Here is a 21,185-nt window from a genome sequence, read left to right as displayed (position 1 = left end):
TGTCACCAATTTTACAAAAAATCTAACAGGTCAGCAGCATGCACACCAATAGAAGCTACTGTTTAACATAAATGTCACTTTAGGAATAATAATATAATTAAATTCTGAAACAAGTACTTTGTACGTTTTATAGTTTCAATGCAGTTTTCTGTTAATAGATACCTTGGACCACACATGGCCTCTAAATAACTAGAAACCTATGAATGCTCTTGAAAAAATAAAATAAAATAAGAAAAGCCTTAAGTCACAAATACTTTAGTTAAAAGTTAAAACAAATGTCTTTAAAACAGCCGCTAGTATAACAAAATAAATATTAGTTTAAGTTATCTGGCTGGACTGGCACTTCGTGTTTAAGAAAGCATTTTTGGGGGGAATTAATATAAAAACATGAGAGTGATTAAAAGCTTTGGCTTCAAACACCTGCACTATTGTTCTGCAGTTTGGTCCAGTATTAAACAATTTTAGAAAACTACAAATCCAGAATAAAGCAGCATGTGTAGCTCTTTTATGAGGTTTGCGAGCGAATGCCAATAAAATTAACGAATGTCAAAGTCAGTGATGGTATACAGTTGAAACATTAAAAAAAAATAATTAAATTGATTAAAAATAATAATACAACATATATGAAAAAATAGTAATACTTGGTTGTGTCCGAGTCTGTCCAAAGACTTGTGTTGTTAGTGTGTTGTCATAGTAGTTACTAGTTTGAATGTGACTGTGGTAGAAATGCTATTCGTATGTACCCGCTTCATCTTCCCTAACAGCACTCCCTCCCTCCCTTTGTCCATACTGCCGCCTAGTGGCGCACTTGGTCACATGCCCCCTGTCTTCCTTCCGGTACAGACAAGGCAAAAAACGAAGGTATAGTCATTATCGTCATGACTTCTGACGCGTCAATAAGCAGCTTTCAAACTACACATGTTCTCAATATATGTACACAGGAGGCCAACGATAACATAGAAGCAGACAAAAAAAAAAAGATTAAAGTCCACATAACAGTGCTAACTCACCGGGAGCGCTCGCTCTGTCGTATTTCCTGTTCGTGACGAAGCTGTCCCCTCCTTGTCTTCCGTGTAGGCTCGTGCAGCCTGCAGCGCGGGAAGATTTTGCATCGAGAGAGTGAGGGAAGTTTAAGAAAACAAAACAACAAACAGCGATGGATCCTTCGGAAGTCGAGTTCCTTGCAGAGAAGGAGTTGGTCAAGATAATACCGAATTTCAGCCTAGATAAGGTCTTCTTGATCGGGGTAAGTAAGGCGGGCTTATTTGACAACACGTTAAACTGTTAGCTTTTCACCACGTACTGAGAACTTAACAACTTAACAACTTTGCATTAGCCATATTAGCAGAATAGTTAGCATACACTAAACCATACGATGTTAATACATTAAGTCAAGCGCACAAGGCCCATGTTAATATTGCTGAATGAATATATTCATGAGCTATGTAACAAATGCTTCATAATAAAGTGTATGCGTCTCTGTCCTCAGGGTGACCTGGGTCCCTTCAACCCTGGACTGCCTGTTGATGTTCCTGTGTGGCTGGCTCTAAACTTCAAACAGAGACAGAAATGTAGAATTGTTCCCCCTGACTGGATGGATGTTGGTAAAGTTGGAACACTTCGCACTCACAGCCCATGCAGATGTTTGTCATGTTTTCATGCAGCTGAACGTTATGTTTGATTGAATGACTGAATAAGACTATTTCTGTTTAGTTTTACCTGGCAAATCAATCTTGGTAGCTGTCTTGTTATTATTATCATTAAAAATTACACTTAAACAGGTACTGGTGCCTGTATATGAGTATATGTCCTCCTGGAACAAATACATAGAATGTAGTCATTGATGGTTTTGGTCCAGGTAGTTCAAAACAGACAGCATTTATGTATTGAAATGGATTCTGATTTATTCCCTCTGGATATGTGGTGGCATGTTGTTGACACTTTGCTCCGATGTGCAGAGAAACTGGAGGAGATGCGAGATCTTGAGAGAAAAGAGGACGCCTTTACGCCTGTTCCCAGTCCTTACTACATGGAGCTCACCAAACTGCTGCTGAACCAGTGAGTCACAAAAACTGCATCAATCCTCATGTAGAAATACTGCCGGCTCGTGGTGTGTCTGTGTCGCCCAGCCTCATGTGGTTGTTTGTGCTATTTCCGCAGTGCCTCTGACAACATTCCTAAAGCCGATGAGATCCGCACGCTGGTCAAAGACATCTGGGACACTCGTATAGCTAAACTTCGCCTGTCTGCCGACAGTTTCATCAGTCAGCAGGAGGCTCACGCCAAGGTAAAGCCGATCACGGACAGTCACACTTCCTACTGTCAACTGGATATACAAATTTTAAAACGCTGACTGCTGTCTGCTGCATTTGTTTGTTTCTGCTTTGACCATTAGGGGATCAGAATACTTCATCTAGTAGTTTATATCTTGTTATTTTTTGTTGTTGTCCTCCAGATAAATTTTATTATAATGCTGAATTTTGAAATGCATCAACACTGACATTCATTAAAAAGAAGAATTAGTTAATGTGGCCCCCATTCAGCCAGGTGAGTTATAGGAACGCAACTTAAATTGAAGCCTCACCACAGTTGAGCAATTCCAGTCTCCTTCCTCTGCTAGTCTGTCTCTACTGACTATCCAATAAAGACACAAAAAAGCCCAATTGTTTTTACACTCTAAAGAGGATCTTTATGTGAACAACTCTCCCTATGTTCATTACCTAAAGCTGAACCATGGACCTGATTGTTTCTTAATCAGCAGGATTACTAGTAATTGTCATGGTGTCTTGAAGAATAATTGGGATCATCCTCTTTCCTCACTGCTTAACTCTCATATTAAGATAGAGCAGACATAGTGGCAACACTCACCAGTTTAACATTTACAGGCAACCTTAAGTGCCCTATAAGGCACTGCACATTAACAGCATTAGCCCTCTAAATGTTGTTTACAGCTACATTATTGTGATTTAAATCCTTAAATGTTAATAGGGGGCTTGAAGGAGAGCAAAAATTATATTTTTCCACTTATTAAAAACCAAACAGGTGTACGGTCTCACCCTGCTTCTGTCCCCCTACAGCTGGACAACCTGACTCTGATGGAGATCAACACCATACGAACGTTCCTTCTGGATTCTCTCAACTGCATGTACAAACTACGCTCCAATCTGCAGCCCGGTTCCAGCAAGGGACAGTTCATGGACTAGCCATTCAGAAAGGTCGAGGCCTGCCGAAACCCATTTGGATTTTGTCCCAAGAATTTGGGAAGACTTTGATTACAGAAAGGACTGTTTTCTCAGAAACTGAAAAGTTTTACTCAGCATTTTAAGGGATCATGCTTCTTCTGATGGAGGCGTGTGTCAATCTATACATATTTAAAAGCTTTATGTGTATCTGCTGTTAGCGATAAGTGCTTGTTTAATTTAATTGTTTAGAAATGAATTCACAGTAGATTAAAGCAAATGTCATTTCTGGACGTTTCATAATGTCACAAAATAAATGTATTTGTGGGTCCATCTTGTGTATACACTATACGTAGTCTATTTGTCCTAATTGTTTGTAAAGTTGTATAAATCAGAATATTGTACTGGTGATTTGTACGTTCAATTTGCAAAATGATGGTGCGCAGAATTTCCTAAATTGTCTTTAAAGGTGGAAAGAACCCCTCCCCCATAGATCAGTTCAAAGCCTCATTGCCTGTCTCCTCTTGCCACTCAGATGTTTTACCTTCACACCTGTTTAAGGAAGTCTTTAACATCATTTGCCCTGTTGTTTTGGCTATTATCAATAGCTCCCTATCTACTGCAGTGGTCCCCTCTAGTTTTAAGCATGCAATTGTCCAACCTCTACTAAAGAAGCCCAGTCTTGATTACAGTGACCTGAAAAACTATAGGCCTATTTCCAAATTACCTTTTGTTTCAAAGATCCTGGAAAAAGTTGTTCTCTCTCAGGTCACCTCTTATTTGAATGCTTTCAATATCCTAGATAAATTTCAGTCAGGTTTTAGAAAACTTCATAGCACTGAATCTGTTCTACTTAAGGTGCAAAATGATATTCTTTGCTCAGTAGATAATGGCTCTTGTGCCCTTTTAGCACTTCTTGACCTTAGTGCCGCTTTTGACACCATTGACCATAGCATCCTTTTAAAACGTCTGGAGGTTGAAGTTGGTCTGCAAGGGGTGGTGTTGAATTGGTTCACATCTTATCTGAATGATAGAACATTCTCTGTTAGATTAGGTAATTGCTCTTCGTCCATTGCTCCTATCAAATGTGGTGTCCCTCAGGGTTCCATTTTAGGCCCTTTGCTATTCTCCCTATATATGCTGCCTCTTGGCTCCATCTTTAACAAGTATAACATTCAATATCACTGCTATGCTGATGACACTCAATTTTACCTGCCATTAGCAGCTGAAAGTTCTGGCACTTTGGAAAGCCTGTTTAACTGCCTTAATGACATAAAGAGTTGGATGGCTGCAAATTTCTTACAATTAAATGAAAAGAAAACAGAGATAATTATTTTTGGTCCACACAGCTCTGTTCCTAAGATAAGAAATGCACTTGGGCCACTGGCTGTAAATTGCCACAGTGAGGTCAGAAATCTAGGTGTTTTCCTAGATTCCTCTTTGAATTTCAATAAGCAAGTCAGTAGTGTGGTTAAAGGAAGCTTTTTTCAACTAAGAACAATAGCTAAATTAAACCCCTGGCTGTCATATACTGATTTAGAAACTAATCCATGCTTTTGTTACATCTAGGCTGGACTATTGTAACTCTCTGTATTTAGGTCTGAACCAATCTACACTTGCTAGACTTCAATTAGTTCAAAATGCAGCAGCAAGGCTTCTTACTGGAACAAAGAAACATATGCACATAAGTCCTGTGCTGGCCCAACTCCACTGGTTACCTGTCAAATACAGAATTCATTTTAAAGTTTTACTTTTTGTTTTCAAAGCCCTAAATGGAATGGCACCACAGTATATCTGTGACCTTTTAAGTCCCTATTGTCCTTCTAGGCCACTGAGGTCTTCCTCACAACATCTTCTCTCAGTCGCAAATGCAATCCTAAAAACTAAAGGTGATAGGGCTTTTTCTGTTGCTGCCCCTAGACTCTGGAATAATCTCCCTATAGAAATTAAGTCCTGTCCCACCATCACTAGTTTTAAATCAAATTTAAAGACCCATCTATTTTCTTTGGCCTATAATGTCCATTAATTTCTCCCCTTGTTTGTTTATTTATCTTATTTCTATTTCTTTTCAGTATTATATTAACTGGCATCTTTAACTTTACTGTACATCTTTCTCTAGTAGTAGTAGTTTCAGTAACCATATGTTCTTTTATCTACAATCATAATCTGTTTATTATTATTATTTTGTATTTTATTTTTTTGTCATTTATATTTTTGTTTTTATTACTGTATATATTTTATTTCTGTGAGCACCTTGGGTCAAGTACATTGCGTTTAAGTGTGCTATATAAATGAACGTGACTTGACTTGACTTGACTACTAAACCAGCACCCACACAACACACAAAGCCTGTTGATATTTAACATTTTTGCCATATTTTATTTTCTTTTTTGTCGGAAAATCACAGCCATATATTCATAAATACCTAATTACTACATTCAACAAAGAATATATTACATTAACAATGAATTCAAACAAGTACATTTTAAAAACAGGATTTCACAGCATCTAGACATCCTCCACTGAGTAATGGGGCTATTGCATGGGCGTGCGTGGGTTGGAGACACAGGGAGGCTTGAGCAAGAGGCTCGCCGTACTGCACCTTCCTCCCCAGCTCATTGGCAGCTTTTACCTCAGCATGCATGCTCCCTCGCTGTTGGCTCTCTTCTGCTCTGTAAAACTGACAGACCGCACTCTGTGTTCCTCTGATCTGGCCTCATTTATTTAAAAAAAAAAAAAAAACGGTCCTGTGGTTAAACTGATTTTGATAAACAATTTTAGTGTCTGCTCTTGACTTGGTGTGAGACATACAGTGGACACCTAGATGTAAAATGTGAAGTCCCTGATCAGACGTTAGGCGTAGAATTATGTGGACTGCAACTCAGTCACATGCTCCCAAATTCTTGAGGCACTTGTAATATTGTGTATGTGTGGGACATTTGTGCTTTATTTTTTATAAATTAACTTTTTGTATTTTTTTTTTACTTTAAAACACTGAAATCCTTCACCCTTCACATCAAAACTGTGACTTCACTGATGGAAGTGTAATACTAGCCCAGTCTCAGTGTAGGATGAGAGAGGCAGCTTGACTTGTCATGTGATTTCCAGCCTGTTACTTAGAACATGTTGGCAACTTTGTTTAGTGGGCCGTCCTAAAAATAGGGATATGCCGGAAGGAGATGAGAAGGGTCAAAGGTATTCAGTACTGAAATTGGCTGTTCTGGTATGGCTGCCCAATTGCAACTTCAATGACAATTAACAATCCAAAATACTATAGTTTTATTTTGGCACTATGTCCTCTAATGGCTGCTAATGAGGGCTTGATTTTGTAAGGTGTAACATTATGTAAACCGTCCTTTAGTTTGAGTCAAATGTGATATAAATATCAAAGTCAAATGGACGTCCAATGGTAGGGTAGGGTAGGGATTAAGCATCAAGACCAGTTCTTCTGCTGACTGCTTAAGAGACTCTTCATGTCTTAACGAAATAGTCAAGTGACTAAAGTAAGCAATATATATTTATATATGTGTATGTGTCACTGTGGATCTTGTTGCTGCATGAGAATATCACAAGCTAACTACCAGTAGTCATGCCTGCAGCAGTGAAGCTGACCAGAGGAGAGAGGAATTAAAACAAGACACGTGTTGCTGTGAAGGAACGGGGCTGAGAGGGCAGGTCTCAGGACCTCTACGTAAGCTTTGCTGAGCTCGGAGGCCGGATGAGGTGGCTGTGGCTGGGTCTCGGCTGCGCAGTGCCAGGACAGAGTAAGAAGAGGAGTGCATCCTGCGTTCTCTCACTCAGTTAAATGTCTTAAAATGAGCTGTTCTGGCCAGCAGCAGTACAAACACTAAAAGCAAGGCTTTCTTTTCCAACCCCCCAAAAAAGCATAAACATATAAAAATGGCAGGCTTTGTCTTTTAAAAGAACAATGATTAAAGTAATAAAAACATACAAAATTCTTTTAAGTCTTCATATTATATACAATACAAGGCTGAAGCACCTTTTAAAATTCTTATTTTCAAATTTTCTATTTCGAAATAAAACATTTCCTTAATTCTTTCCAAAAATGTGCATTTTCTAAGTTCTTCCCTAATTTGAACAGTTCTTCGTTGTAACACAGTACCACCAGGTAGTTCTTCAGCTTTTATTCTTAAGTGCATTTCCAGTTCAAAAGCTCATGTGGCCACTGTGATAAAATCAGTCCCAAGTGACCAGGAGCCTTTGTTTGGAGATTTGGAGCTATCAAGTCTCGTAACGACACCCCTCCGGGGTCTAGCTGCTCCCTCATTGGCAGGATTGTCTGTGTAGCTGTGGCGGTGAGGGATGCAGGGACTGAACAACAGAGCAGCAGGGACTGAAGAATGTGAAAAGCAGGTGTGTGTGTCTGTTTGTTGATCTTCAGGTTTTCTTGCCCCATACTCTTGCTGATCTCCGGGTTGGCTACATTGGCACACATTAGTGGCTTGTGGTGCAGTCCCTGGCTAGCCACAATCCAAAGACTGCCTGTCCTTCACTGAATGGTCCAGTCTCCTGTGCACTCAACTAATTACTTATTCTTTCATCTTATCTAGCCAGCCATATTCTCCACCGTGGAGCCATGAGGACCTGGCCATAAAAAATAAACTCTGCGTGTCAGTCTGAAAGGGGAGGTGGCTGGGGCTTGGGGGCCATCAGATCAGTGTGTCAGGGTCACCTTGGAGGGTAGCCTTTGTAATGGCCGCCCCTCGGCCAGTGCGTCTGTGGCAGCGTCAAACACTTCCTGAAGTGCTCCAGCTCTGCTTGTAGCTTCTCCCTTTCCACTGCTAGTTTCTGTCTCTGGGACATCAGGTCCTAAGCAACAAGGGAGGTAATAATAAATTAGAATATTAATAAAAAACTAAAAAAAAAACTCACAGTGACTGTAATAGGAATAGATGACTTCATACTGGAAGTCACAAAACAAAAATATGTAATAGAGAAACATAAGCTTCTTAAAATGCTAAAAATCCTAAAGTATGTCCTCTAGTTCAAAGATTGCAGACATCACTGCACACCAGCACCTCAAATATCAAGGATCAAACATTGCTTTACTCTGGTGTTCTTGAAACCAGTATGGAGTTTTTTTAGCAGTTTATAATGAAACACTATCATCCATTTCTATGGACATTTCTTAAGTAACGTGTCTGACCAATAAATTCTTTACAGCGAACCTTGCAGTTAAACTATTTTTCCCAGTTGCCTTGCCGCTTCTGCACAGAATATTTTGGCTTTTGAATCTCTGCTACTCTCCTTATGTTTCATTGTGTCTGTGTCTTACCCCCATGGTGTGAGACAGCTGCTCAGCCGTCAGACTGAGGTTGTAGTTCTGAGCTTCTAGTCTTCGACACTGGCTCTGCAATACTTGTCGCTCCAAACTTTGCTCTAAGCCATAACAGAGAATAAGAGAAAAGGGGTTAGAACAAAAATATGTCTTAAAGTACACCATAAAGGCATAATCGACTCACACTGATTGGATCTGGGCTGAACTTAATTTGAATGAATTTCTGGAACAAATACTGATTATACATTCATTTTGCAATTAAGCGATTTGTGTGGAAGTGGATAAATACCACCCTCTAGTGACAAAAAACATTATAACAACTTTAACGTCTTCACTCTTCTAGTATCAGTAGCAAAACAGTTTTATTATAATAGGTTTATATTCATTCTAGTTGTTATATGCATTAGTCTTCATTTGTTGCAGTTTGACATAAACAGTATATAACAAAAGTGCTGCAAAAGTATGAGAAGCATGAGATTTTGTAGCATCAGTATAATCACTACATTTTCTCTGTGGATGCTTACCTTCGACATATTCCTGATAGGCTTCAAATACAGACTCAATCCCCTGCCACTTAGAAACTGGGGCCTCCTCTTCCTCCTCATCCTCATCCTCCTCAGAGTCCTCAGGCCCAGACAGGTCCTCCCTCACCCCTGACGTCTCCCTGTGTATGGGCAGTGCAAAGTGCTGCCCGTTGGACTGAGGGTGAGAGTGTGCATGAGGATGAGGAAATGACTGCGCATTTGAATGAGACTGTGAGTGTGGCGGTGGTGGCCGGCCAGGGGCGCTCTGGAGCTCTGGAATGTTGTAGTGGACAGACGACTCCTGGAGGTGGGACGACTCTGACGCCCCTGTGGCTCCACCTGAAGGAAGAAGGTGGTGGAGAAGAAACAATTGTCATGTTTCATCCATTTTATTAACGTAATATTATTTTTTATTTTTCAGTTTTATGTAATTATTGCTTGTAACAGATACAGTGGCCACATTTCTGTAATAATACTTGAACTCTCTCCACTGTTTGTTCACATTTGATGGGCCCCCCTACTACTCTGTCCTACTAGCCATTAGTCACCTTTGTAAAGATATCTCCATGATCTTGACTTGTGACGCATACCTTTGTGTTTCTGCAGAGCCTTCTGAGTAGACTGAAGCACAGATTCGTGAAACTGCTGGGCAAATTCCTCTGGGGTGAAGCTGTCCCAAGGTTTCGTGCGTCCATTGATGCTGTGGAGACCCTCTTTCGCCTGAAGGGGGAGTGGGGGCCGCAAGCTGTTTAGCAGGCTGGAGCTTCTCTTTGAGATCGGCCCCTCACTGGGCCCCCGGGCCTTGTCTGGGTAGACAGCTGGAGAAGGGGGTGCCTTTGGTCTTAATGTTTCCCCAAGGGGTTTTGGATGGCCACTGGGGGACGCTGGGCAATGTGAGGAGGGGCTATGTGGTCTGACACTGTGGTGGTCTTCTGATTCAGAGGGAGGCTGGGTAAATGCTGAATCTGCAATCATTGAGCATATGTTAGTCATGATGAGGTCAAGAAGATCCACATTACTACAGATGTAATGAAGCTATTAGGAACCATTGTTACTTTTACATTAGTTTATATTTAGATATGTTATATGAATTAACGAAACCAATAATTCAGAGATAAGAAAGTGTGGATGTTAAATCATGTCGTACCAGACATCTGTGCTGGAGGGCTCTTACACAGTGGATGAGGCGCATGTCTGATGGTATCCAAGGTTACACTCTTTTCTTTAATGGCCTGAAGCAGCTCCACCACCTTTTCATTATCTAAGGCAGAAAAATGACTGTGTGTCATGTGTGTCTTAAACACCTGAGGGTGTTGTTTGAGCGTTAAGAAGCAGCTGTTACTTGAGTTGGTTTAAGGGCTTAGGATACGGGTCCATCTTTCTAACAGGGGTAATGTAAAGCAATACATTGTGCATGTATTGTTTAATACTTGCTGCATATAATAATATAATATAGGGGTATGAGGTTGACATCATCATTTTTGACCCCTTTATAATTTCCTTTGAGGCTTGAGTCAGCATGTTAATGAGAACATAGTGCAAGTAAAGCAGCCAGAGCTCAGCAGAAGCGAAGCATCAGCAAGCTGTAGAGCCAACTGAGAAATTACTACTATATTATAAGAGCTAAATGAGCATGCAATCAGTCTTCTTCTTTACTCTGCTAAAGAGAAATGGACTAGTTTTAAACTAGCTTGGTGAAACATATAGACGTGTGCTTTGTCCAGAAACATTCAAACATCTGTAGTGTGAACAAACTATTCATAATTCTGATGTTTTCCCATTGAAGGCAGTAAAGTTGGTTTCCTCAAAACACCTATTCTTTAACAATAAGGGTACGCCATGTTTATTTTTAATATTAGCTTCCACTAATAAACGTAGATCATAACCCATATTTAGAGTAACTGTTACACACAATCAACCATATGTACAGTGTATTAACCACAGGATTCTAGTGGCTTCAATGTGACTAAATAAAATTAGAAGTGTACATTACTAAAAATGGCCTTACCTCGCCTCTGCTGTACAGTGACGTGGGACAGTCTAAACATAGTGAGGAACCGCTTCTTATCCTCCAGCTCTGGTGCTCGGTCCATATCCTCAGGGGTGAAGCGTGTGCTGAGTTGAGGCGGAGGTGGAGTGCGTTTGGACTGCGAGGCAGGTGGCGAGGGGCTGCGTTCCCTAAGCATCCTCCTCCTCTTTCTTCTCTTCTGGTGCACCAGCTCGTCCCGCCGGCCCACCGTGGTCAGGCCAAACACTCCCAGAAAATCCAGTTTCTGTGAAAAGTGAGTTAAAAACAATCATCTTACTACAATGTTTTCTCATGAGGATTTGTGTGTTCTTCAATCACATAAAAATACTGAGAGCAACAGTATGTGTTGGGAGATGTTTACCTCTGTGGAGTCATCTAGTTTAAGTGGGGGCTGCTCTGCTACTCTCCTGAGATGGGCTCTCACCTCCTCCTCATCACTCTCATCATATGAGTCATCCAGCTCATAGTAGTAACCTGCAGAAAACACAGAGGTCACTCCTGACACCCCACTTTTTAAATCCTCTAATAGAGATGACTGTCTGATAAAAAGGATGAGGTCTATGATTTTCCTGGCATGTGAGAAAGCATGTCTAATAGTACCTTTCTCCCTGGCCTCCCTTCTTTTCTTCTCCTCCAAGTCAAGCTTGCTGACAGGCCTTCGGTGCTGATGAAGGAACTCGTCATAGATCAGCTTTGTTTCTGGACCCGTACTCAGTGAGGTTAACTGTCCCATACCAGACCCGGTGACCATTCCTAGTCCTTGTCCATGCCTACTGTGTCCTGGGTGTCCCTGGAGATTCTTCAATGCAGCATTGCTTTTTACAGTTCCCTCCAGTTCATACTGGCTGGACAGAGACAGGGATGCCCTCTGCTGGCTCAAGAAGGACTGGGTGGATTTTTCCAAATCAGCAAGGAATGTGCTGGGCTCAGGCAGACCAGGAGGACCTCTCAGAGGGGGATATTTCTCCAGTACTCCCCCCTCTCTCCTTCGGGCTCCATCCTCGTACTTGGAGGGCCCTGGAGGCAGCCGACTGAGATCGTAGTGTCCCATCCCTGAGGGCTCGTGGTTACGTCTGGACTCTGAGGCTGTGTCTATGAGGGATGCAGGGTTCCACAGAGTCGTGGGAGGCGGAGGGTGGTGTTCACGTGGTGGCTGCGGAGGTTTAGGGGAGATTAGAGGTGGAGGGGCACCTAAGAGCGGGTGGAGTTCCCGACTTCCTGGTTCATGGTGATTTGGTATGGATCTGAAACACAATGTAAAAAGGAATTCTGGATATGTTAGACATACAGTACAATATCCATCTCTTTCTAAAATTGAGAAAGAGTGTTTCTCAATCACATATGCTACACAGAGACACACAACAGTGCTCATATGCCCTGCCTACTTCCTTTAATCCATGTCACTATGTTTGTGGATTTGCGTGTCGGTGCAAAGCAGTGTTATCAAGCCCAGACAGAGTAGCCCAGAGCAGAGTGAGGATGTGGCCAAAGCACACACTGTCCTCCAGATATACAGACCTGTTTTTGATCTGTTAGGCCCTTGTACTGAAGCATGCTTGTGCACAGAGACAGACGTGCACATGGTAACACACACAGTATACTGTGGAAGAGGCCAGTCTTCTGACAGATAGGCTGCCAGAGTGACACGGGGATGGTGAGCATTACGATGGATTGTTGGACAGGGAATCACACTTAATGTTGAGTGTGGAAGAATACACACAGTATGTAAAGGGAGAACAACGGTGAAAAGGAAAACTCAAAAAGGAATGGTATTAGCAAGAAAGAAAGAATGGCAAATGGCTGACAGACATTGTCTTGAGTGTCTCTCTAGATCAAACCTGACAGGATGCACACTGCATAACCAGTCAAATTATCCATGCCTTGTGTTTGTGGTCTTTTTTTGTGTGTGAGAGTGAGTCAAAGTGTCTTATCTGCAATCTGCAGCCTGCGAGCTGTGATTCTGTGATTATACTGCTGGGATACTGATAGCAGACGCATGCATCTCTTGTATCCTACCAGCACAAACCAAAACCTCATTTCAGAATTACACACAACAACACAAACACAGACACGGTTACAAAAGGTGGTAGGGGGCTTATGCTGTGCAAGGTTGAGAGGATTAGCTCAGAATTAGCCTTTGTGTATCTTAGTATTCCCACTTGCTGCCTGTTTGAAACCACTACCTATTCCCTGTCATGAAACACCAGTCATTTTCCGACCTAAACACAGCCGCCATGTCAGGCCTGGAAGGTAGCAGGAACAGAAATAGAGTAGATGTGATGCCTCTGACAGGATTTATCTTTTTTCCAGTCCTTCCTGAAAACAAACTTCTAAAGCCTGTCAGACTCTAAGGCTTCAAAACACAGGCACAACTGTCCCTATCAGGCTAGTAGAAACAGACAAAATCACCACAGTATGTGTACTGAAAGTATGCAAGCATTTTGGTGACAGGGACCCCAGAACTTCTCGTCTCAGATAACAAGGCCAAAATGACTCAACTGCCAAGTGAAGTTGAAATAAATACTGCCATAGAATGTGGTTAAAAATGTGTTTCAGCACAATTTGGCTGGATTGCAACACTTTAAGCTTTGTGAGTGATGCCTCACCTGTGTGAGTCTGTCCTGTGATCTGGAGTGTCAGCTGGCCGGCCCAAGTCCAGGTGCTGCTCCAGAACCTGCTGGCGGAATTCAGACACCTGGTACTGACGATCCTCTTTCTCCTGACGCAGCTTGCGTTGCCGCGCCAGCCACCTCTCCTCCTCATTGGTCCTCTGAGCGATCATTGAGGCTGGGAGCCCTGCCCCTACAGTGCTGGGCCCCATGTAGAGGCCATGGCCTGGTATCAGACCTGGGACGGGGTGATGTGACTGGACCACCGAAGAGTGGATTCCCGGTGGAACTGGTTTGGGAGCTGGAAGAGCGGGCTCTTTGGTTTTATCTGCAGGGATGAAATAGTCAGTTTAAAAAGCAGAAAATAAAGATATCTGGGGATGCAACTAATGATTATTTAATACGGAAATTATCTTCTCAATTAATTTTCAACTGTCGTAAAACAGTCAAATATGCCAAATGTAGACAAGGGTGCTGGTGTTCTCAGGTGTTTCAGATGAATTTCATTAGTAATAACTGATTCATTGTTTTATTAAACAGCTAGTTGCTTCATTGTTTATCAGACCATTTGTTTGCAAGCAGTATGACTGTAGCTTATGGAGGCTATATGGGATGCATGGACACATACCAGCCCGATTAGGAGTTAGTCTCTCAGGCTTGGTTCGCTCCTCCTGTCCTCTCATGGCATGGAAATCAGGCAGATAGTGGTTTTCCATGGCCTTGGATGCCTGCAGCTCCTTTTCCCTCAGCGCTCTCTCTTTCTGCCTCTCCAGTTCCTTCTCTCTTTCTCTCTCCTTCTCCCGTTCCCTCTCGCGCTCCCGTTCTCTCTCACGCTCCCGTTCCCTCTCCAGCTCCTTCTCCCGCTCTCTCTCCCTCTCTCGTTCTCTCTCCCGCTCCTTCTCTCTCTCTGCCTCGCGCTCCCTCTCCTTTTCACGCTCGCGTTCTCGTTCTCGATCCCTCTCTCGCTGCCGCAGCTCGTCCTCTAGCTGAAGCCTGAAAGTGGACAAGAAAAAAAAAGACAAAAGATGAAGTTAGAAGGGAAAATCACACCACTGAGATCTACTCTGAGTATATAGCTGTGATTGTATGTATGCATGCATGCATGGATTAAGGGGACTTTACCTCTCAGACTGCAGTGCTGACAGTGAAGGGTGTGTGAAGTCTCCAGGGTAGCGGACCCCTGGTATGTGCATGTGAACAGCAGAGGGATGGATGGGGGGTAAACCTGCCCCTGTTGGCAGCGAATAGAAAGGTGACCTCAAAGCAGAGAGGCAGAACGGGTCATCCATCCTGGGAGATAAAGATTACGATAAAAAAAGAGAGAAAAAAAGAGAGAAAGAAGGATTCAGTCTCCCTTTGTGACAGCGCAGCGTTCACTTTCATTAACCTGTGTGCCTCCATCTCCCAAAGAAGCGACAGCAAGGGATCTTCCATCTTTCAAGGAACCAGCAGAGTCTGTCAGCTAAACTCAATCACCACACAGCAGCCAGCAAGAAAGTGCTGTATGTTGACTCACAACTGTGAGTTTTTGTGTATGTGTGTGAAATCCACTGCTCAACCCCTCATTAAATCCATTACAGTGCAGTGTGTGATGGGTGCGGCAGTACTGTGATCCTGCTTAGTTGACAGACCAGGGGCACGCAGTCTGTGATAGCTCAGAGCAAGCAGCACTCTCCTCAATACACACACAGCGCACATGTGATCATACATTACAGAATGTACAGTGTACATTCAAAATGTTGTTGTTGTTTTTTTTTGGAGCGTTGTTTTTTTTTCTCCTTGAGAATAATCATGGCGCTGATGCTCTTGTCCTTCTTGAAAGAATCCGCAAAACACAGTTTCGAAGCAGGATATTTTCCCAGATATATAAACAGTTTGAGGATTCTTTTATGGAGATGAACAAGTCCCAGGCAGACAGTTAAAAAGAGCAAAACCATCTGTAGTTCTCTTCTCTCATTCTATCCATGAGTACAGTATAATCTAGCTTGTGAAATGACATTTAAAAATGAGTCATGCTCTTAAGTGGATTGGTTTAGACAGCGTCAAAACATATACATTTATACAGTTTGGAAAACTGTCAAATGAGTGTCGTGCTCCTTGTTTTGTTAAGATACTGCACTGAAATGTAGCAAGTAAAAGAGTATTGTCTGCACTTCTGAAGGATATTTAGAATCTTTCAAAATCACTTTGACACATCTGATCAGGATATTTTCAAATACAGGCTTTGTAGCACAGAGACGTTGCAAAGATGTACCCCAGCGCTCAATGCCAGTACTTTTTATTGATACTCTGTCACCTTCGTTTAAGTAGAAGTCCATGTATTCCTAACATTTTTTTCCCATCTGTCCTAGTCATGGCTCACATAAACACTGAATAAAATCTCTCCGCTAGTTACACAAATATCAATATTTTACCCCTGGGAGCATGAATTCAATGTCAGGGCCATTACTGCTGAGTCTAAGAAGTACAAATACTTAGTTCAGTTATATGTTTTTTTGCACAGTATGCACTCAGATAAAATGGGTGCCAAGTCAACTAAACAAATTAATGGAAAGGCTTACCTGTATGGCGTGAAGGAGTGGTGGGGCAGGTAGCTGGGGTGGTAATAGGCAGCTGCAGCAGCTGCAGTTGCAGGGTCCAGGCCCAAGGGTAAAGAGGGCATTCGGAGAGCATCCTCGGTTGTGGCATAGGGCCGGAAACCCCGGAGATACTCCTCCGGTACATGACCAGGGGGCACTGCATTAGACAACTGTCTGGGCAGGCTGACAGGAACAGAAGGAGTAGAGGCACAACAGGAAAAATATATGGTTAGTTTGATTTGTGTGTGTTCACTGTTGTGGAAACTCATTAATTTCCACCAAGAAACTGTGTGAATCTAAACTGTTCCTCAGCACTAATGTCAACAAGACAAATGTGCATTGTTGCTGCTTATTCCAGTATGTTTAACATAACCGTGAATTATTGATTGTGCATTTCTATCAAAGCGAGTAGAAATTTCCTTCAGAATTAAAAACATGTAGACTCTGCACATTCAGAGAAAAAGGCAGAGAAGTGATTGACTCACTTAAGGGGCTGAAAACGTGAATCCTGCATGACAGCACCGGGGGTGAGACCAAAGGCATAGGGGTTTCCCAGGAGGTGAGCAGGGACTGAGGGGCCACCCTTTTCCTGGGAGAGTGTCCCCTCTGCACCTAGACGTTCCCTGCTGGCCCCACGAGGCCCCGAGTCAGCCTGCAGAGAGATACAGAGAAAGAGTCTTAGTCATTGTTTGTGAAGACCTGTGACCGTCACGGTTGTCACTGCTCATGGAGACCATCCAGTGAGGTGGGGAGACAGGGGAAAGAATAGGCCTGTTTGTGGTTTGGCAGCCTCCCTCGCTCTCTCTTCTTACCTCAGTCACTTATATATGCTTTCTCTCAGACAACACCTCACAATAAATATAGACAGCTAAACATTTCTCTGAGGAGAATGTATGGTAAATTGGAGGAAGCAGGCACAGGGTGTTCAAGAAAGCACAGGCACATGTTCTTCTCTAATTGTAAACAAGATATGTCATCCTTATGATCGATGAGGATGTGGTAATGGGAGACAACAGCAGTGCTTCTAAGAGATGATGACTTTGATCTTTGCGAAGTGTGTGTGCCTGTGAGTGTGTTCACATTTCCTTCACAGTAACATCTACTGGGAAGACAACAAAGTCCAAATAGCAACATCCCTCTCTGCCTGTGTTTCTCCTTCTTCCTTCTTTTCTTTCACCTCCCTCCTTCCCTTTGGCAGCAAGCCTGGTCTCACTTATCCAATCCCACAACAAACACACACAGACACTCAGCAGGCACATACACCATTTCAGAGCTACAAAGACACCCTGCTGTGGGAGTAGGAGGGCATTTTCTGAAGCTTTGGTTTCCCTCTTCCCACAAATGCAATGGCAGAACCAAAAATCTAGAACCTTTGTAAGTAAGTACAAGGAAATTGTTTATAGAGTGATACACAGTCATGGAGGATTTTCATGGGAATGGTGGAACATTTATCTCTTGTCTTGCAAAGTTGAGGATGGCAGGGGAACAACTAGAAATATTAGAAAGAGCGAGGGAAGAAAAGACAGAGATGAAGCCATAAAGGTGGGCAAGAGGAGAAGGCAGTTCTTGCCCCACTAAATTAACCTCTGGGCTCCCTGGGATTAAAAAGAGACCTTACAGCAGTACTGCCCTCTCTCTCACCACTGCCTCTGATAAAACAAATCCCATTTAGTGAGCCATTACCTCCACGTCCTGTTCCACAGCCACTGACCCAGGCTGACACTGATGCACTAACATCCAATCCTAAATGCCTCTTATGTTTAGACTCCCCACATCTCCCTTTGTTTCTTAAACCAGCCCCCACCCACCCCTCACAGTAGAATAATGTAACTGTTTTCTCCTTGTTGTTTCTTGCGCTTCACTAAACAGTATGGCCTCTTTATTCCCCCAAAGCATCCATCCCTATAGTCACCCCCACTCCATCCCAATCCTTTCATAGCTTTACGAGCACAGGGAGAAGGTGGGCTTTCCCTGATGGCCCCAGCAGCCAACTGGAAAAGAGGTTCATATATGTCAAAAGAAGTCAGTCTCAAATAGTGGCTTGGGAACTGCAAAAAGCAGTTTCTGTTTGCTCTTTGATCGTTCTGGTTCTTTTTCCACAGTCTTTTTTTTGTGTTTATGGCAGACACAGTGACACATTTATTTTCTGAACCTGCATTTACTTGCCCATCAAGTAATGTGCACATGTGCTGTGTGTATTTCTTCTATCCCTCCACTCCTGAGCGCCATAAAGCTGTACTGCAGCAGGTATACAAAACGGGTGAGCAATGTCTTGGCGGTTGTATGTATTGTAAAAATAAGAGGAGCTGCTTTCAGTCACGGTGTCAGTTAATCCATTGCGATAATCACACTGATGACAGATTTGCAAACTGAAAGATCACTGTTTATTGAAGCTGTCACCATCACTTGAACATCCCTGGTGCCACAGGTCTGTGCATTTATTTATGCATGTTTGTTATGTGAAAAGTCGGCAGCACTTTCATATTCCCAAGTTGCACCTTTTGCGTCAGTGTGTGCCCCAGTTTCATCACTCATCAAGTTGTTGCAACAGAGAGTGACCTTATAATGAAAATGTATGCTAATATAAGACCAAACAATGCTCCACTGGCCACATTTGTTAACATAACAACACAAGGACCTGCTTAGCAAATAAAGTCACACACGGTCAGTTACAATGCCAGTTCAAGTGTTGACCGCTGTCTGTCTGGCATTTATCTGATGACCCGCAGTAGGTAATCAAATGAAGGTTGAACCTGTGTTCAATACCCTGCGTCATACACAATTTGTGTGTCACAGGGGTTTTATAATCATGGCTATGACTCAATAACTGTCAATTGGTGCAATTCCCAGACACAGATTACCACTAAAATTGAATCAGCTGTTCCTTTCCAACAAATTTCACAGAAATCCTATCATAAGAGGATGGGACAAAGATGCCTGTAAAACAACAAAGCATAGTGGTGCTGCTGCAATTTTGTCACAGATTTCTTATCGTGCCTCATACTTTTACAATTTATACCGTCACAGAAAAACTGAAAAACCCTCTTATATGTAAGACTATTAACAAGGAAAGAATACAGACATTAGTTTATGTTAATAGTGGTTATAGCTGATAGTCCTAAATTGCGTATGTCTGAATAAATGTAAGCATGCACACCTACAGAAAAGCATGCGGTATGGGTGTTACATGTCAGAACCCAAAAAATGCGCATATCATAAAGACCCATTAGACACACAGCCACCTACACATTCAACCACCTGTCCCATTTTGACCTTTAACCTGCCCAAAAACAAGGCCTTCTATTCTCAGACACACACTATTCGCTGGTACCCTGTCATACACACACTACACAGCACAAATACAAACACTCAAACTCAAAGACACATCCATTAACAGCCATCTTCTTCTGTGTGAGCCAGGCCCCTGTAACCCTCAGTAAGGGTGGGAGACCCCGCACACTGTAGAGTGCTCGTTTACGCCTCTCAGATGGAGCCATGAATCCAAATTGCCAATTATAAAGCAATTACAGGCAGCAGCGGGAGCAGACTCCTGCAGTCATTAAAGCAAAATGCCAACGCACCAAGCCCTCCCTCTCTTACTGCCTTGCCTATCACCCCCCTCTGAAAACGGACTCATATCTCTGCCAGGAAGACTCTATAATACCCTTCTAACTCCGAGAAAGAGGGACACGTACATTTGTACACACAGCAACAAACACCTTCTTCTTGGACACTTCACAAGGGATCCGTTCTACTGAACAGTTGAAAATGGTATGTATATATGTGTGTCCTCTACGGTCTTCTGACTCTCTGAGACCACCGTTATATTCGCTTACTGAAGCGGCACTGCAGAAATAGGGGAGATGCTATGACGCCAGCTTTAATGACACATGCCTGCTGCTGTCCCCCCCAACCTCTAACCCCTCATCCCTACCTCTTGTCCATATCACCTCCCTTAACCTCCTCATTCTTTGTCAGGGTGGCCCCGAGCCCCTTTCGGGGGCACCACAAACCCAGTGACACGACCTTTTCAATTTGAGCTTGACCTCTTACACACACACACAACCACCGTGCAAAAGCCCCAAAAATAAGATCACAAATGCTGTATACACAGAGCGTTATATACCATATATGTAGCTGTATATTTTTTTCTGCTCCTTTAAACTTTGATGCTGAAGAAATGACAAAATGGGTGACATCACTGTGTAAGCTCCCCTGTGTTTCCAGCCCCTCCCAGCTCTGCCTGACCTTTGAACTGCAGAAGGGTCACTCTGTAAAAGCTATAGCTACACCGGGTGAGGGTCAGGGGGGTTTCCATGAGGGAAGACAATGGCCTGAATGCTACCACACACTGCTTGCTGGCTGACCTCCTTACTCACCCTTCACTATCCCCCTTCTGTCTGTCTCCGGGGAACCGCCAAAGTGTCTCAGAGAGTTTGCGCATGTTGCCGAGTGCTGTTCATAACCGTGCACTTGGCCTCAACCATTAGCCCTGAGCTGAGATAAGATGGCTTAAAGCAAGGCCATAATCCATAATCCACTCCTTATCAAAGCAAGCAGCTCTCCCTCTTTCTCCCCCTCTCTCTCCCACTACGTAACCAAGATTGGTTGAGGAGGCAGAGGATACACTTGACTGCTCAGGTAAAAAGAGTAAGGCTTAAGGTGAAGTTGGGGGGTTAAGGAAGCTCAAGGCCGGGACTCAGGAGGGAGTGGTTCAAAGGGCAAGGGGGAGAAGGGCTGGAGTGGCCCAGATGTTTGCTACCGTTGAGGCCGTCACCTCAATGTCTCAGTGGCAGCTGACAATGTTTAATGCACAGAGCCTTTGGATTTGGTTGGGATGAAATGGCGGTGTGGGACGCATTCAAAGACCCGCCAGCTATGTCACATGTACATATGTCAAGTGCATACTGCCACACTATGCATTTCAGGCAAGCTACAAAATCCATTAATCCCTCAAGCATCTGTC

At 43.0% G+C, this 21,185-nt stretch overlaps 2 protein-coding genes across 4 annotated transcripts in view; one reads left to right on the top strand and one right to left on the bottom strand.

Moving 5' to 3' along the window:
- Positions 1–982: 982 nt before the first annotated feature.
- On the top strand, positions 983–3,606 carry gins2 (GINS complex subunit 2). Its single transcript, XM_084575080.1, has 5 exons — positions 983–1,246; positions 1,490–1,604; positions 1,959–2,058; positions 2,161–2,287; positions 3,078–3,606. Exons 1-5 carry the CDS (start codon positions 1,157–1,159, stop codon positions 3,201–3,203), a joined length of 558 nt encoding a protein of 185 aa, XP_084431206.1. The 5' UTR covers positions 983–1,156; the 3' UTR covers positions 3,204–3,606.
- Positions 3,607–5,546: 1,940 nt separating this feature from the next.
- The window catches only part of gse1b (Gse1 coiled-coil protein b), a 107,762-nt gene continuing 92,123 nt past the window's right edge, over positions 5,547–21,185 (bottom strand). For all 3 annotated transcript variants that reach the window (XM_084541548.1, XM_084541547.1, XM_084541546.1), the window contains exons 4-16: positions 16,705–16,871; positions 16,202–16,402; positions 14,763–14,930; positions 14,269–14,633; positions 13,638–13,968; positions 11,632–12,275; positions 11,393–11,505; positions 11,011–11,275; positions 10,150–10,263; positions 9,593–9,967; positions 9,003–9,341; positions 8,476–8,579; positions 5,547–8,009 (exon numbers count right to left, since the gene is read on the bottom strand). In XM_084541548.1, the coding sequence (XP_084397674.1) occupies positions 7,869–8,009; positions 8,476–8,579; positions 9,003–9,341; positions 9,593–9,967; positions 10,150–10,263; positions 11,011–11,275; positions 11,393–11,505; positions 11,632–12,275; positions 13,638–13,968; positions 14,269–14,633; positions 14,763–14,930; positions 16,202–16,402; positions 16,705–16,871 (3,327 nt within the window). In that variant the 3' untranslated portion in view covers positions 5,547–7,868. The remainder of the gene's footprint in view (positions 8,010–8,475; positions 8,580–9,002; positions 9,342–9,592; positions 9,968–10,149; positions 10,264–11,010; positions 11,276–11,392; positions 11,506–11,631; positions 12,276–13,637; positions 13,969–14,268; positions 14,634–14,762; positions 14,931–16,201; positions 16,403–16,704; positions 16,872–21,185) is intronic.

The sequence above is a fragment of the Chelon labrosus genome, assembly GCF_963514085.1.
Source record: "Chelon labrosus genome assembly, chromosome: 3".
Lineage (NCBI taxonomy): Eukaryota > Metazoa > Chordata > Actinopteri > Mugiliformes > Mugilidae > Chelon > Chelon labrosus.
The sequence above is the reverse complement of the archived record's forward strand: the minus strand, read 5'-3'. Positions and strand labels throughout refer to the sequence as shown.

Coding starts and splice junctions, on each gene's coding strand:
- gins2 (XM_084575080.1), top strand. CDS start 1,157: ATGGATCCTTCGGAAGTCGAGTTCCTTGCAGAGAAGGAGTTGGTCAAG. Junction 1,247..1,489: donor ATAAGGTCTTCTTGATCGGG/GTAAGTAAGGCG, acceptor CTCTGTCCTCAG/GGTGACCTGGGTCCCTTCAA. Junction 2,059..2,160: donor ACCAAACTGCTGCTGAACCA/GTGAGTCACAAA, acceptor CTATTTCCGCAG/TGCCTCTGACAACATTCCTA.